Source organism: Blastomyces gilchristii (assembly GCF_000003855.2).
Source record: "Blastomyces gilchristii SLH14081 genomic scaffold supercont1.1, whole genome shotgun sequence".
NCBI classification, from domain to species: domain Eukaryota; kingdom Fungi; phylum Ascomycota; class Eurotiomycetes; order Onygenales; family Ajellomycetaceae; genus Blastomyces; species Blastomyces gilchristii.
Window position 1 is genome coordinate 2,115,416 of NW_003101682.1, and position 12,895 is coordinate 2,128,310.

At 39.9% G+C, this 12,895-nt stretch overlaps 6 protein-coding genes across 6 annotated transcripts; 3 read left to right on the forward strand and 3 right to left on the reverse strand.

Moving 5' to 3' along the window:
* Positions 1-663: 663 nt before the first annotated feature.
* On the reverse strand, positions 664-2,175 carry BDBG_00334 (uncharacterized protein; the record flags this gene model as incomplete). Its single annotated transcript, XM_002629042.2, has 2 exons — positions 664-1,314; positions 1,405-2,175. The coding sequence occupies 2 exons, from the start codon at positions 2,173-2,175 to the stop codon at positions 664-666; spliced, it is 1,422 nt and encodes a 473-aa protein (XP_002629088.2).
* Positions 2,176-2,441: 266 nt separating this feature from the next.
* On the reverse strand, positions 2,442-5,046 carry BDBG_00336 (uncharacterized protein). The gene has a single exon (XM_031719841.1). It carries the CDS (start codon positions 4,401-4,403, stop codon positions 3,519-3,521), a length of 885 nt encoding a protein of 294 aa, XP_031575740.1. The 5' UTR covers positions 4,404-5,046; the 3' UTR covers positions 2,442-3,518.
* BDBG_00335 (chaperone/heat shock protein) lies at positions 2,454-4,322 on the forward strand. The gene is made up of 4 exons (XM_002629043.2): positions 2,454-2,863; positions 2,946-3,036; positions 3,103-3,201; positions 3,270-4,322. Exons 1-4 carry the CDS (start codon positions 2,830-2,832, stop codon positions 3,307-3,309), a joined length of 264 nt encoding a protein of 87 aa, XP_002629089.1. The 5' UTR covers positions 2,454-2,829; the 3' UTR covers positions 3,310-4,322.
* BDBG_00337 (oligomeric Golgi complex subunit 6) lies at positions 4,563-8,657 on the forward strand. Its single transcript, XM_002629045.2, has 2 exons — positions 4,563-4,945; positions 5,010-8,657. Exons 1-2 carry the CDS (start codon positions 4,646-4,648, stop codon positions 6,960-6,962), a joined length of 2,253 nt encoding a protein of 750 aa, XP_002629091.1. The 5' UTR covers positions 4,563-4,645; the 3' UTR covers positions 6,963-8,657.
* BDBG_00338 (NGG1 interacting factor Nif3) lies at positions 7,319-8,616 on the reverse strand (the record flags this gene model as incomplete). The annotated part of the gene is made up of 4 exons (XM_002629046.2): positions 7,319-8,079; positions 8,189-8,314; positions 8,383-8,426; positions 8,516-8,616. The coding sequence occupies 4 exons, from the start codon at positions 8,614-8,616 to the stop codon at positions 7,319-7,321; spliced, it is 1,032 nt and encodes a 343-aa protein (XP_002629092.2).
* A 2,559-nt stretch (positions 8,658-11,216) lies between the features above and the next one.
* Positions 11,217-11,402, forward strand: BDBG_16087 (uncharacterized protein; the record flags this gene model as incomplete). The annotated part of the gene is made up of 1 exon (XM_031724108.1): positions 11,217-11,402. The coding sequence occupies one exon, from the start codon at positions 11,217-11,219 to the stop codon at positions 11,400-11,402; it is 186 nt and encodes a 61-aa protein (XP_031575741.1).
* Positions 11,403-12,895: the final 1,493 nt, after the last annotated feature.

Genomic DNA, 12,895 nt, shown 5'->3' on the forward strand with positions numbered 1-12,895 from the left:
GCACGGTTCGCGCTACAAATCCCACGGATTCAAGACATTTTCTTACGCATGGATCACAGTAGTAGTACTGGGTCACAGGACAATTGGGGTTGTAATGGTTTCTTTTAAAATATCTTTTGAAGTCTTGCATATGGCAAAAACAAACGAAAACACCCCATATAGATTTCACGAATAATTCATCATGTATGCACGATGCGTAAGCATCGTGTTGGAGGATGACAGGAGGCTCTACTCCGTAGTCGGAAATGAATCCCAAGGTTGCAACTCTAGGCCGAAGCTAGCTAGGAAGTTATGCAAGTAATCGATCAAGCCAGCCCTTTCCAGATCCAACCACAAGTGCCGGTGCCGCCTATCGCCTACCACCTCTGGCGACATTCGAATCGAGTGCTCAAAAGAAAGCCCGATTGATATCCTTAACGCCGCACCAACTCTTCGTTCCTTGGTTTATCGTTGACAATATAATGAAAATGATAAATTGTAAATTGTCGAAAAAATCGTCGAAAAAATGGAGCCACACCCGATGTCAGAAATTGGCGTTATAGCCCTGTATTTAATACCCCGATTGGAAACGGAGGTAATCTCAACCTCACAAGGATATGCAAGATATGTAGCATATTAATCAGGAATGGACTCAGTTATTTACCCTGAACCCAGCAAAACCCGTCACGCATCCAGAAGGTGTTCAACATATTCATCCAGCTTGATGACTCTAAACTGCGAACCCCACTGGGAACGGAATTCCTTCCGCTTGTACGCGCGACTAGTGGTAGTACTAAAACTCACAAGTTCGACAGCCCAACCCTTCTGCAGCGCACGCCCCACCATCTTCAAAAACCCGTCTGAGTATTCAGCTTCAGCTGCATCACCCGTCGCGAGTACTATGGTGGAGGGCGCCTCAGAATCGACGAGGCTTTCTAGGATCTTCAGGTGTAGAATTTCGTCTACCCCCTGTTCCACCCATCGCTCTAGACCAGGGCCAGCGTTCGTTTCAGAGCCACTGGACTGGCCTTGGGCATTGTTTCCTGTGGCACCATTGCAACGACCATTTCCATTGACACCCAAGAATTTCTTCTTACGCGGAGTGCAATCTTTCGACTTCTGGACTCGTTCGAGAATATTTATTTCATAGCCGATTTCTTCAGCCTCGTCGATGGCTGGAAAGCGGTCAGAGCCGACCAAGACCCTTTTACTGATCGATCGGCCTCGTTCTAAAATGAGAGAAAAGTTGTAGAAGGATAGAGGGACCCGAGGAACCCGGACGGTGATGGGGATAGCTCGAGCGATTTTAATGCAGTCGTGAAATCCCACGGAAATCTAGACCAACAGCATCAGTAAGGAGCCAACCAAGGACAATTCACAGTTTCTTTTCTTTTTCTTTTTCATAAAAAAAGAGCTGGACTCTACATTTGAAATGTCAACGAAAACATGAACCCCCGTTGGATGAAAATTCGGGTTGTGAGGTTTGGCAGAGGGCGTTTGAAGCTTAACAAGACTTTCTCTTTCCTTCGGAAAACGAGTACTAAGCATGGAAATCAAATCCAGTCTCTTTTCGGTAGGAGAGCATTTGAGAAGAGGCTCGATTCGCTTGCTAGCTTTGACAGAGGGTGATTTATGACATGGTGGACTGATTCGGGAAGGAAGGGCTGAGATCGGTTGATTAATGACAGATCTATGATGATTTTGTAAAATCGATAAAGGCTGGCGACGCTTGGGTGCCGGAGGGCCACCGGCCTCATCGTCAGAAGTCTCCGCAAGTGGGAAAACACTGGGCCAGATGCGGGTGTTATTTCTGACATTTTCTTCCTTTTTCTTTTTAAGTAGTATCTGGATTTTTGGTCTATCAGCCGTCTTTTCTGTAGATTCAGTTAGGGCCTCTACTTCTTTGAAATTTTGTGAAGTAGCAAGGCATTGCTCCTGGCTGAGATTGGCATCTCCTGCTGCCGTGTCATCGCCAAGCGGGCCCCCTCCGGAAAGTAAATCCCAAAGAGGTCCGAAATCCCCCAGTCTTTGGCATCCATCTCGTACAGTGTTGATATCAGGTTCTGGAGGAATGGTGGCGCTAACGACCTGATCAACAGGTGTCGCGGATTGGTTGCCTGTCGACAAGGAGTGGAGGAGATTGATAACAGGGGCAAAATCCCACGTCGATGAAGTCTCAGAAGTCGACATGGACATGCGCGGTATTACAGCAACCAAGCGCAAGGTGTGACAGGCGAAGAAAGTCTAGTGTTTAGGGAGAGTTACGGGTACTCAGAAATAGATGACGTTGGTAGAGCTTTTTAAAACAAGATTATTATAACGAGTCATGATTGTAACTAAGCGTTCGTGAGAGGAATGAACAAGGAAAAGAGTGAGACTATGACTCGAGGTTGACTCGAGGGGAGTCGGTGGGATAGGGTAACAGCAAAGATATAGGCAAGGGAGAGATGAGAGATGAGGTCGGTCCGATGCCACCTCACACCGCCTTTATTCTGCCAATGGTTAACTTACCCTAGTTACTGTCGGATAATAAATATTCCGTCGACACCCGCTCCGACTAGCGCGATTAGGCTCGACTACCGTCATCTTTCCATCATCGGTATCCAAACCTTGAGGTTGAGAAACAGGGAATGGACGCATTTCACATCCACGCGGTGGGAAATTTGTTGGATGTTTAAACCCCAGCTACGTAATTCAAACCTTCAAGAAAATGCTATAAAAGGGGGAATATCTCGTGGGGTTTGTTCTATCTTGTATACTCAACCAAACACATAAACTTCGAACCAAACACAAAACATTTAAAGTATTCCCATTTAAGTCAAACCCAAGACCTTCATACCACCAGCAAACATGTCGGACCCCGGACGCAAGGATTTCTCAACCAGTTCGTGGTCAAATTCCATCCCATTACCATGACCCCTTATCTAATAATAGCGGACGGCTGACCATTGCTCTGTGCACGACAGAGGCCAAGGAGGAGATGACCCCCGACTCTTCCAAGTCAACTCAGGATAAAATCAAGGAGACCGCCACTGACACGAAAGATCGCCTTGCTCGGTCAGTTTTCCCATCCCCTGTCTCCTCCCCTAGTTAGTAATAACCCCATTCTAACAATTATTGCAGTGGAATTCAACCCGATGACCAGAAGAGCACCGGCCAGGAGGCCTTCGACAAGACTCAACGCTCCTCCGATAACCAAAAGGGAGGCGCCACTCAGACCATGTAAGAAGAACCGAAATCCATCCAATGTGTTCTGTTTCTAGGCTTCCGCTGACTCGGTCGGTTTATAGTGGTGATAAGGTGAAGGGTGCTCTGGGAATGGATAAATAAACATTCGGCGTCGGTCGATATACCAGAGGGAGGCAAGGATGTTGCTTTTTGAGATGTTTGGCTTTTCACGACCTGTATATGCGCGATGATGATTTATATGCAAAGTAATCCATAGCAAATTGACAACAAATCAACCTTATTAAAAGGATTTTGCCCCGTTCCTCCCTCACGCTTTTTATTTTCATTGTCGGGAAGAGTGTGTAATATTATCATCTATCATTGCGAACCAAATTTTCGAACATCGTATCTCTTTGGCGGACAAGGCTTCGGTAGTCTTTCTCAACTCGTTCAAGTTCCTTCTTCGCTTCTTGGACATTATGTGGTAGTCCATGAAACATTTTCACATTGCCTTCTAGTGTCTTCACTGTTTCCCTCAGTCTAACCACATTCTCTTCCTCAACCATTAGCTCCTCAATTCGTAGCCCTTTATCTCTTCCGATTTTTTCAAAGGTTGAAATCCTATTGTGGTATTCATCAACCTTTGTGCCAAGTAGCTTTGTCCCCCTCACCCAGTCAGCGGTTTGGACTGGTAAATCTGCGGGGGTTTCGTATCTTTCCTCATTTTTAAGTTCTTTCATCTGTGAGTGTAGAGCTCCGAGCTCTTTATCGAGATATGATTGTAACAGTTCAATTTTGCGTACTTGTTCAGCAGCATCGAATTCTTCCCTTGTAAGATCCACAATGCGATGACCCAGGTCGCTGATGGTGGTGGTAAAGGTTCCCAGCAACACAGCCGTTTCAGCGAGTTCATCCAAGAACTTAACACCCTTATCATCAAGGTTCGATTCTATGGTATCGAGAAGTTCTGTTGGAGAATCTGGGTTGGTTTCTTCCTGAGCTAAAAGATTGCGAATCGTTTCTTCTCGTGCGGCATGAAGGAGGGCACCTTCATCGTCCGCCGCATCGTTGGCAGCAGCGAGCGCAAGAAGTGTCTTCAGGGTGTCTTCATTTCGTTCAAAATGAGGTACAGGGTTTGGTGAATATTTTCGGTTGAGCCAGCTGTTGATATATGCCCAGTCCTTTGCTCGTGAGGCAGCTTGCCGTGCTTTGGACGGCGAGATCAGTGGCGTGTCCATTGGTGAATTGGGGTCCATCTCGCCCTCATCGATGAGACGTGAAGCAGGGCTTAGAATAAATCTATTAGTTCACAGAATATTAATAGGGCCACACGCTGTAGTCCGGAGGTCTAGTTTTTGGACGGAAGTTTGTTTTCGTTGCTGGAGGGCAGGAATAAATTTAATCCGTGAAATCAAGCACGATTTCGCGAAGGCTAAATAAAGGTTGAACAGACCATAGTCGGGACTGGCAGCAGCAATTTTCAATCGATTGCGAAGATATGTCGAATTATTTTTCGAGTCCTCTGGGGTCAACAAGCCCCTCATCTAATGGTGCAGGGCAATCCCCTCTCTCACCACCCGGAGTTGCTGCTCCTCGTTCCACCGCACTCTCCAACAAACTAAATAGTGTCCTTTCCGCATCTTATGCGGACTCGGACATCCGGGGCGCCCTTGAAATCTTAGACGATAGGGGAATTCAAAACACCCCAGAGACGAGGAGGCAGTTGAAACTTGATGTCCAAAAGGAAGTTATTGACAGCAATGGCAAGATTGTGCAGGATTTTAGCAAAGTTGCGGAGGTAAACGAAGCGAAGATCTCCTCCTCTATACAAGTGGTTATGTGCTAACCGTAGTTTCATGTAGCAACTCAAAAGAATCGGGACCGTTATTTCAAGTCTTAACAATGCATGCGAGGAGATGCGCAGGCACATAGTCTTAGCATCACAAGAAACAGCGCCCGTTCTAGAGGAGGCTACGATATTGATGAGCCAGCGACGAGAAGTTGAAACAAAGCAGAAACTTCTAGATGCATTCAATAAACATTTTATCATGTCTGAAAACGAACTTGCATCCCTTACGTCGACCGCGGAACCTGTTAATGACCATTTTTTCCACGCTCTTGCACGTATGAAGCAAATACACAAGGATTGCGAAGTATTACTAGGAAGCGAAAACCAGCGGCTGGGACTGGAAATAATGGAACAAAGCTCAAAAAACCTGAATACTGCATTTCAGAAACTCTACAAGTGGATACAAATGGAGTTCAAGTCCCTGAATCTTGAAGATCCCCAAATCAGTAGCGCGATTCGCCGCGCACTTCGAGTCCTAGCTGAAAGACCCAGCCTTTTCCACAATTGTCTCGACTATTTTGCTGAGGCAAGAGAGTATATCCTTTCCGATTCTTTCCATACCGCCCTCACAGATGTTCCCTCTGGCCAGGAGAGTGACATGGCGGCCAAACCAATTGAGTTCTCTGCGCATGACCCTCTACGCTATGTAGGGGATATGCTCGCATGGGTTCATTCAGCTGCAGTATCCGAACGAGAGGCTCTGGAAGCTCTCTTTATAACAGATGAGGGAGAAATTGCGAAGGGAATTCAAGCTGGAGTCGCCAGCGAGCCGTGGTCTCAGGTTGACGAAGGGGAAGTGGTGTTCGACGGCCGAAAGGCGCTGAACGACCTCGTCACCCGGGATTTGAATGGGGTTGCACGTTCTTTACGCCAGAGGGTTGAGCTAGTTCTTCAGGGTCACGAGGACGCCGTTACACTATACAAAATCATTGGCCTTCTGGCATTTTACGAAAATACTTTTTCTAAGCTTGTCGGACGAGAATCAGACTTAGTGACCTCGATCGCGTCCTTGCAGGAGTTTGCATTCAACCACTTTCAAGTCCTGATGCAGGATCAAGTTGCCGCCGTTTCAGCCGAGCCTGAAAATCTCACGCCTCCCGCAGACCTTAGCACGCCTCAATTCCTCACCGACGCACTAGACAACCTTATCTCTTTGATGAAAGCATATGACTCGTCCTTCGCAAACGAACATACGAAGGATTCATCTAGCGAAAATAAATTCACTCCAATTGTCCGGACGGCCTTGGACCCGTTTCTGGAACTAGCCAAGACGTCATCAAATACCCTATCCAACCCAACATCACGAGCCGCTTTCCAAGTCAACTACCTTCTCTCCACCCGAGATGTCATATCCCCCTATCAATTCGTCTGTGTCACACATCTGCCTCCACTCACCAATACCTTGACAACCCTAAGAACTCACCTCCTCGAAATCCAACATGACTTCCTCCTCAAAGCATCCGGTCTACACGTGCTTCTTACCGCGCTAAAACCATTCACATCATCACCACTCCTAGCAACCCTGCCTCCCAATTCCCCTCCTTCCTCCACAGCTATAACTACTGTAGAACGGACGCCTCCTAGCTCCCTTCCAGACCTCGCAACGATCTCCTCTTTACCTGAATTTCAATCGGCGACCCTCTCGTCAATTAGTCAACAACTCGATGATTTCCTACCTTCTGCACTGGTGGACGCAACAGAGAACCTCAAAGCCATCCATAGTCCTACTCTTGTGAAGAGCGTGACGGAGGAAGCCGCCGAAGCCTTCTGTATTGATTTTGAGTTTGTGGAAGGCATGATATTGGGCGCGGATGAGGCGCGAGGGAAGTCTGTCGTTGGTGAAGATGGTGACGATGCGGAAGCGGAGGAAGAGGAAATAGACGTGGAAGAGTCACATGTAGATAATTGGAGACTGCGCTCCTTGTTCCCCAGGACGACTGGGGAAATTAGAGTACTATTAAGTTAGGCTTTGCTGGACACATAGGGGCTTGTTCTCGATGCCCGCATATGTACAGTTCATTTACTACGAGGAATATTATAAGTATATCGGCTTGATATCTTTTGCATATAGTCTTCTCCCCCTCGTAGTTTCCCGGATAATTAGACAGACGTGTAACTATGCTCAGCAGATCCTGCACACTTTTATGTTTCTCGATTCCTTGCGTATCAGATCGAGTATTCAGAAGGCATCAATTTCCTAGCACGCATTTGATCAGGTATCTTTGATTAGATTCTATAATCGCCTATGATATCCTGGTGTGGCTGAGTGCACATATCGTTCCATCCCAAGATAAGAAAGAAAAAGAGACAAAAAGCAAAAACTCAAGAACTAGTCCAAATCTCATAAGGGTCATGATCCATTTCGCTCACGCTGACAGTAAAGTTTGAATCACTCAGCCAATCCCTTATGTCTCTCTCACCATCGCTTCCCGCCAACGCAGCCGCCTCCTGGGCGCGCACCGCATCCCATTCACCCCGCAGCGCCTCCTCCAGCTTCCCCCGCATGACCGCGCTCAGATACCCGCGCTCAGAATCAGAATGGAAGAGCGACACCACAGCAGCCCCATTCTCAATCGCGGCCAGGGCATCGTGATGGCTCATCTCGCCCGTAACCAGCACGTCCGCGACGGGTTTCCCGTTCTTCATCAGGATCGAGGAGCCGGAGCCGGCACATGTGGCAATGGTGCGGATGTCGGGCATTTCTAGTATTCCTTTGCCCTGTGGCAGAGCAATGGGGATGCCGTCGGGTTTATCTAGGTTGGCCATGAGATTCGCGATAACCAATTTTAAGGGGCCGGGCTGCTTCAGGGTAGCTATGCGGCCCATGCCGGCGGCTTCGAATCCGGGAGGTGGGTTTTGTTCCGGGTAAATGACGGAGCGGTTGTGGGGGGCGAATGTGCCTCTAGGGCTGGACTTGGGTTGGAGGGCGACGTCCAAGAGCCAATCTGCCATTCCGCCGGGGGCGGCATCAACGGCTGTGTGTGGGCTGTAGACGCTGATACCGTTTTGGGCAAGACGGAGGAGCGAGTCTTGTTGCGGATCGTTTAACGTAAGGGACTTGAGGCCGCGGAAAATTATTGGATCTATCCATTTTTGAAGAGTCCGGAGGTTTTGCTAATCAGCCGAGACTTGCGAGATAGATGGGGCGGGTGGGTTGGATGCTGGGACATTTGTCAGAACTGCCTCACGTACGGTATGCAATAATGATAGAATCCCCACGCTCAATTGCTTCATTAGCCACAGCCTTCGTCAGATCAATAGTCAATAGGACTGAATTCTTTTGTCGCCTTGTAAAACTAAATGGGGATTCCAGAAGCACTACAAGCAAGTCAATGTTAGCCGATGCTGACATTGAGTTTCAATCGGAGTTCAAAAAATCAACTCACGGCCGGTATTATCAAACGATTTATCTGCTAGGCATTCAGGGTATCTTCCATGACAGCAAGGTGTTTAGTTAACAGAGCAAAAGAATATTGAAGCAGCCCATCACTGCCATCGATGAGGGTTGAGTTAGCTTACAGTTTCCTCATTGAGTCCACGACTGCTCTGGTGAAAGGAGAACACGAAGTTGAATTGGAACTAGTCATGGTTGAAAAGTGCCTCAGAGCAGACTGGATCATTGGCCTGAGATGCGGCACCGGGGTATTTTAAGAGATGGAAGAGTTTGATGTTATAATTGATGATGAATTGTTTGTTCAATCTCTACATGAATATTTATAGTTCATGTAACCTCAAGATATTATAAACTACTCGTGCCGCTGCTTACTCACTCACCTCTAGTGAGTGCACCACATCTAGACTGACCGTGTGACCGTGTCTGGGACCAGGACCAAACTTTACAGTTGTCACATTGCCTAAAAGCATTACTCCTGGTCATGATTTATGTTCATCACATTGATCCCAAATCATGTTATTTCAAATATTAAAGATCCCAGATTCACTTTTCAAATAAAAATCTAGTTCTGAATAAAGAATATGTTTGAATTCTTAGTCACATTTTTATTCTGATCTCATTATTGAGAATGATATTAAATAAGATTATAAAATCACTTCTCACTTATATAATATCATAACATAGTGCTCATTTGTTGAAAATTCAATAGAAAGTATTATCAAATATTATTACTTTTCTGAACATAGATTATAATTCATATAATTTTAATTATGAAAAAAATATAAAATATAAAAAAAAAACAAAAAACAAAAAATAAAAAAAAACAAGAAAAAATCAGAATGAATAAAAAAAAAAAAAAAAAAAAAAAAAAAGAGAAAGAAAAAAAAAAAAAGAAAAGAAAAAGAAAAAAATAAAAAATAAAAATAAAAAAAATCAAGATTGCAGAACTGTAGTACTCTTAAAATACTCATTTTTCAGAGTTTTTATAATGTTTATTATTAACTGTGTATCTTTTATAATGAGAATAACACAGCTGTGATAAATCATTATCTTAATATTATCTAATAAATAATTAGTATATATCTGTATAAATGTGAATATTTAGAAAATATATACTTAAAAAGTATGATCAGAGTGAACTCTGCTATTACTTAAATAATATCAAGAATAGAATACTGAAATTAATGATTTCTCTTATTAATTTCATAGATAAGATAGATAAAGATAATCTTAAGAAATATAAAATTTTCTAACTTCTGATAAAAATAAATCTTATAGAGAGACTCTATTTTCATAATATTAGAGACTGAGTATTATTAAAAAGTGTTACTTTTATATAATATATATACACTTACTGTGATAATTTACTCTCTGTATATGTGACTGAGAGTTGCAGCTTTTTCACACTGTATAACTCTCTCTGAGATGCTGGTATCAGTTTGCAACTCATACAGTCTCTCAGTTCAGCATGTACTATATATATACAGCTCTGCATGCTGAGACTGTATTAATTATTATAATTTAATATAATACTTGCTTTTCATGAGTCATGTTTCATTTAAGAGAGAAGAAGAAAAGATATAACTATGATTTTATTAAGAGAGAATAAATAATTAGTAATATTGAATATAATTTAATTCTTCTATATTTAAAATTTGATTAGTCTATACTCTTTAATTTGAGAGTTTCTAGAAGTGTTTTAATAGTTTTCATATTAGCTTGAATTTAGTGATAAGTTGAAGAAGAAGAGAAAAGAGAGAAGAAAGAAATGAGAATAACTTATCTTTATAATATAAAAACAGAGAATTACTACAATTATTCTCTCTAGTAATAAAGATCTGTTTTCTGTATGTATCTCTGATATAGATTATATAATAACTGTATACAAAGAATATCAATACTGTATGTATTGAATAAAGATGATATTACTATATAACACTGTAGCTATTTCTATATATCTCTGAAAGCTGTTAATATTTTCTTTATCTCTTTATATTTGATAAGTTAGTAATATATTTCAATGCACTTTCTCTTTTATCATTATTATTATTATTATTATCATCATTATCATCATTACTATTATTATTATCACTATTATTAACATTATCACTATTATCACTACTATTACTATTATTATTATCATTATCATTATTATTATTATTATATTATTTCTAGTCATCTCTTCTGCCTTTATCTCTCTTCAACACTTATTGAAACTAATTATGTTATTTTTCTTCAAATATTCTGCAGTTCTGCAGATCATCAAGACATGTGAGTACTATCACAGATTGAAGAAAGAGAAGAAGAAGACATTTAAGTGAGAGAAGACTGATTATAAGACATATTATAATATCTTGAAAAGACTTTATAAGAAAGCAGAATAATAACAATTTTAAGTAATACTTCTGATAGATTTAGACTGAACTAAGTATAGAAATAATATGAATGATACTGTCTATGAGAGATTGAAGAAGAAGATAGTAAAGAGTCTTATACAGTAGTAGTGAGATCAGAAGAAGTTCTGAGAATAATTTGAGTTTAAGATAAAGAGAGAGAGAGAGAAGAAGAGTGTTACTGTAAATAAGCAGTAATAGAAGAAGATTAAGAGAATATTAAAGTAGAAGATAAAGAAGCTAAAACTGATAAGTTTTTTATTTATTAAGAGATAATGATTTTTAATAATACTTCTATTCTCTAATTGATTAGCAGGAGCTGATAGAGAAGAAGAGAATTGAGATCTTATTCAGGTCTTAAATACACTTCATAATTCAGAATATTGAGAAGACAGCCCTGCTCTCTGAGCATGTCAATCTGCTTACTACTGAGATGGAACCTGAGGCAGCAGATCAGAAAATGCAGGATTTTAAGATACAGATTAACCTGGCTGAGAGAAAGCAGCAGAAACCCTTCTCTGAGAAGGCAGCAAAGAGAGATTTTAAGATGATTATTATCTCAGATAAGAAGAAGAAGAAGAAGAAGAAGAAGAAGAAGAAGAAGAAGAATAAGAAGTGAATTATAGAGAATGATAAGAAGAATAAGAAAGAGAAGAAGTAGATTTTTTTCTTTTTATATTAGTTAGTTATAAGTTTAAGTTTTTAATTATTAATAATTAAAATTGATTTTGAGTTTTCAAAAATTATTGTACAAGTTGTAATCAAGTCAGGAATGATATATATATATATATATATTTAACTATCATGATTCACAAATTACTATAATGTATAAGTATTAACATTTTTTCAATATTAATATTTATAATATTAATATATTTTTAATGATATTATCTGATAATACAATTTGATAACACTCTCTTACATAATATTGATATATTTCAAGAAATATAATAGAGATTAATCAAGATTCTTTATTTACTTTTATACATTGATAATATTCAATCTGAGTTAGTACTAAAATTATAACTAAGTTAAGAAATAAGATTATTTTCTCTTATATTAGTTCTTCTTACATACATCAGTGATCAGTTATTAAAAATAAATTATTATCTTTCTTAAATTATTATTATATCTTCTGAATTCACTTCTTTCACTTCTTTTACTTCTATTAAAGATTTATAAACTCTTTAAGAAATCACTGTGAATTACAAAGTCTATATTATTTATAATTTAATACAGAATACTCTCTTTTAATTATGATGAATAATCACTTTATTCTTCATATCTGATTTCAGATCACAAAATTTATGAAAAACTTAATACAAATACTGAGATGATCTATGAAATAATTATTAATAGATTGTATTATAGATTACTGAAGAGTTATCTCTCTGTTATAATTACTGTAACTTCATTCAGAAACATTTATTATAAACTGATCATAGCTCTGAAGAAATTTTTCAACATCTGAAGTTATCAGAATGTAGATAATAAAAGAAAAATAATCAGAAAATTACTACTAAGCTGATAAGTTACTCTATCAGATAACAATTTTTGATAATACTAACTTTCTAATTTGAAGAAAATCATGTGAAAACAATTATATATCAGTACTCTGATTTCATAACTCTTATCTAATAACTTTCATGAATAATTACTTTATATATATATATCTCTGAATCTTTCTCTTCAATTAATTGAAAACCCTGAATTCTGAACACTTCTTCAAATGCTTAATTCAAATCTTTATATTTTATATCAATTCTGTCTTCAGTTCAATCTCAAGACATACTATAAAGTTAATATACAATATCTAGAATCAGAGTTGAAGAATTATTGAAAAGTATCTCTTACAGTGAATGCATGAACTAGTATAAACAATCTTGTATTTATAAGAGTTATATGTTATTATATTGATGAGAACTGAACTTATTAAGAGACATTAATTGAATTTAAATCATTGATCAGTAGTCATACTGAGAATTATATAGCAGAGATATTAATGACTGTGATTAAAAATGACTATTGAGATATTAGTCTCAGTCTTCTTATAATTACAACTGATAATACTGTGAATAACTACACTATGATGAAGAGCTTGAAGTAAAAATT

Coding starts and splice junctions, on each gene's coding strand:
- BDBG_00335 (XM_002629043.2), top strand. CDS start 2,830: ATGTCGGACCCCGGACGCAAGGATTTCTCAACCA. Junction 2,864..2,945: donor ACGCAAGGATTTCTCAACCA/GTTCGTGGTCAA, acceptor TGTGCACGACAG/AGGCCAAGGAGGAGATGACC. Junction 3,037..3,102: donor ACGAAAGATCGCCTTGCTCG/GTCAGTTTTCCC, acceptor CAATTATTGCAG/TGGAATTCAACCCGATGACC.
- BDBG_00336 (XM_031719841.1), bottom strand. CDS start 4,403: ATGGACCCCAATTCACCAATGGACACGCCACTGATCTCGCCGTCCAAA.
- BDBG_00337 (XM_002629045.2), top strand. CDS start 4,646: ATGTCGAATTATTTTTCGAGTCCTCTGGGGTCAACAAGCCCCTCATCT. Junction 4,946..5,009: donor ATTTTAGCAAAGTTGCGGAG/GTAAACGAAGCG, acceptor AGTTTCATGTAG/CAACTCAAAAGAATCGGGAC.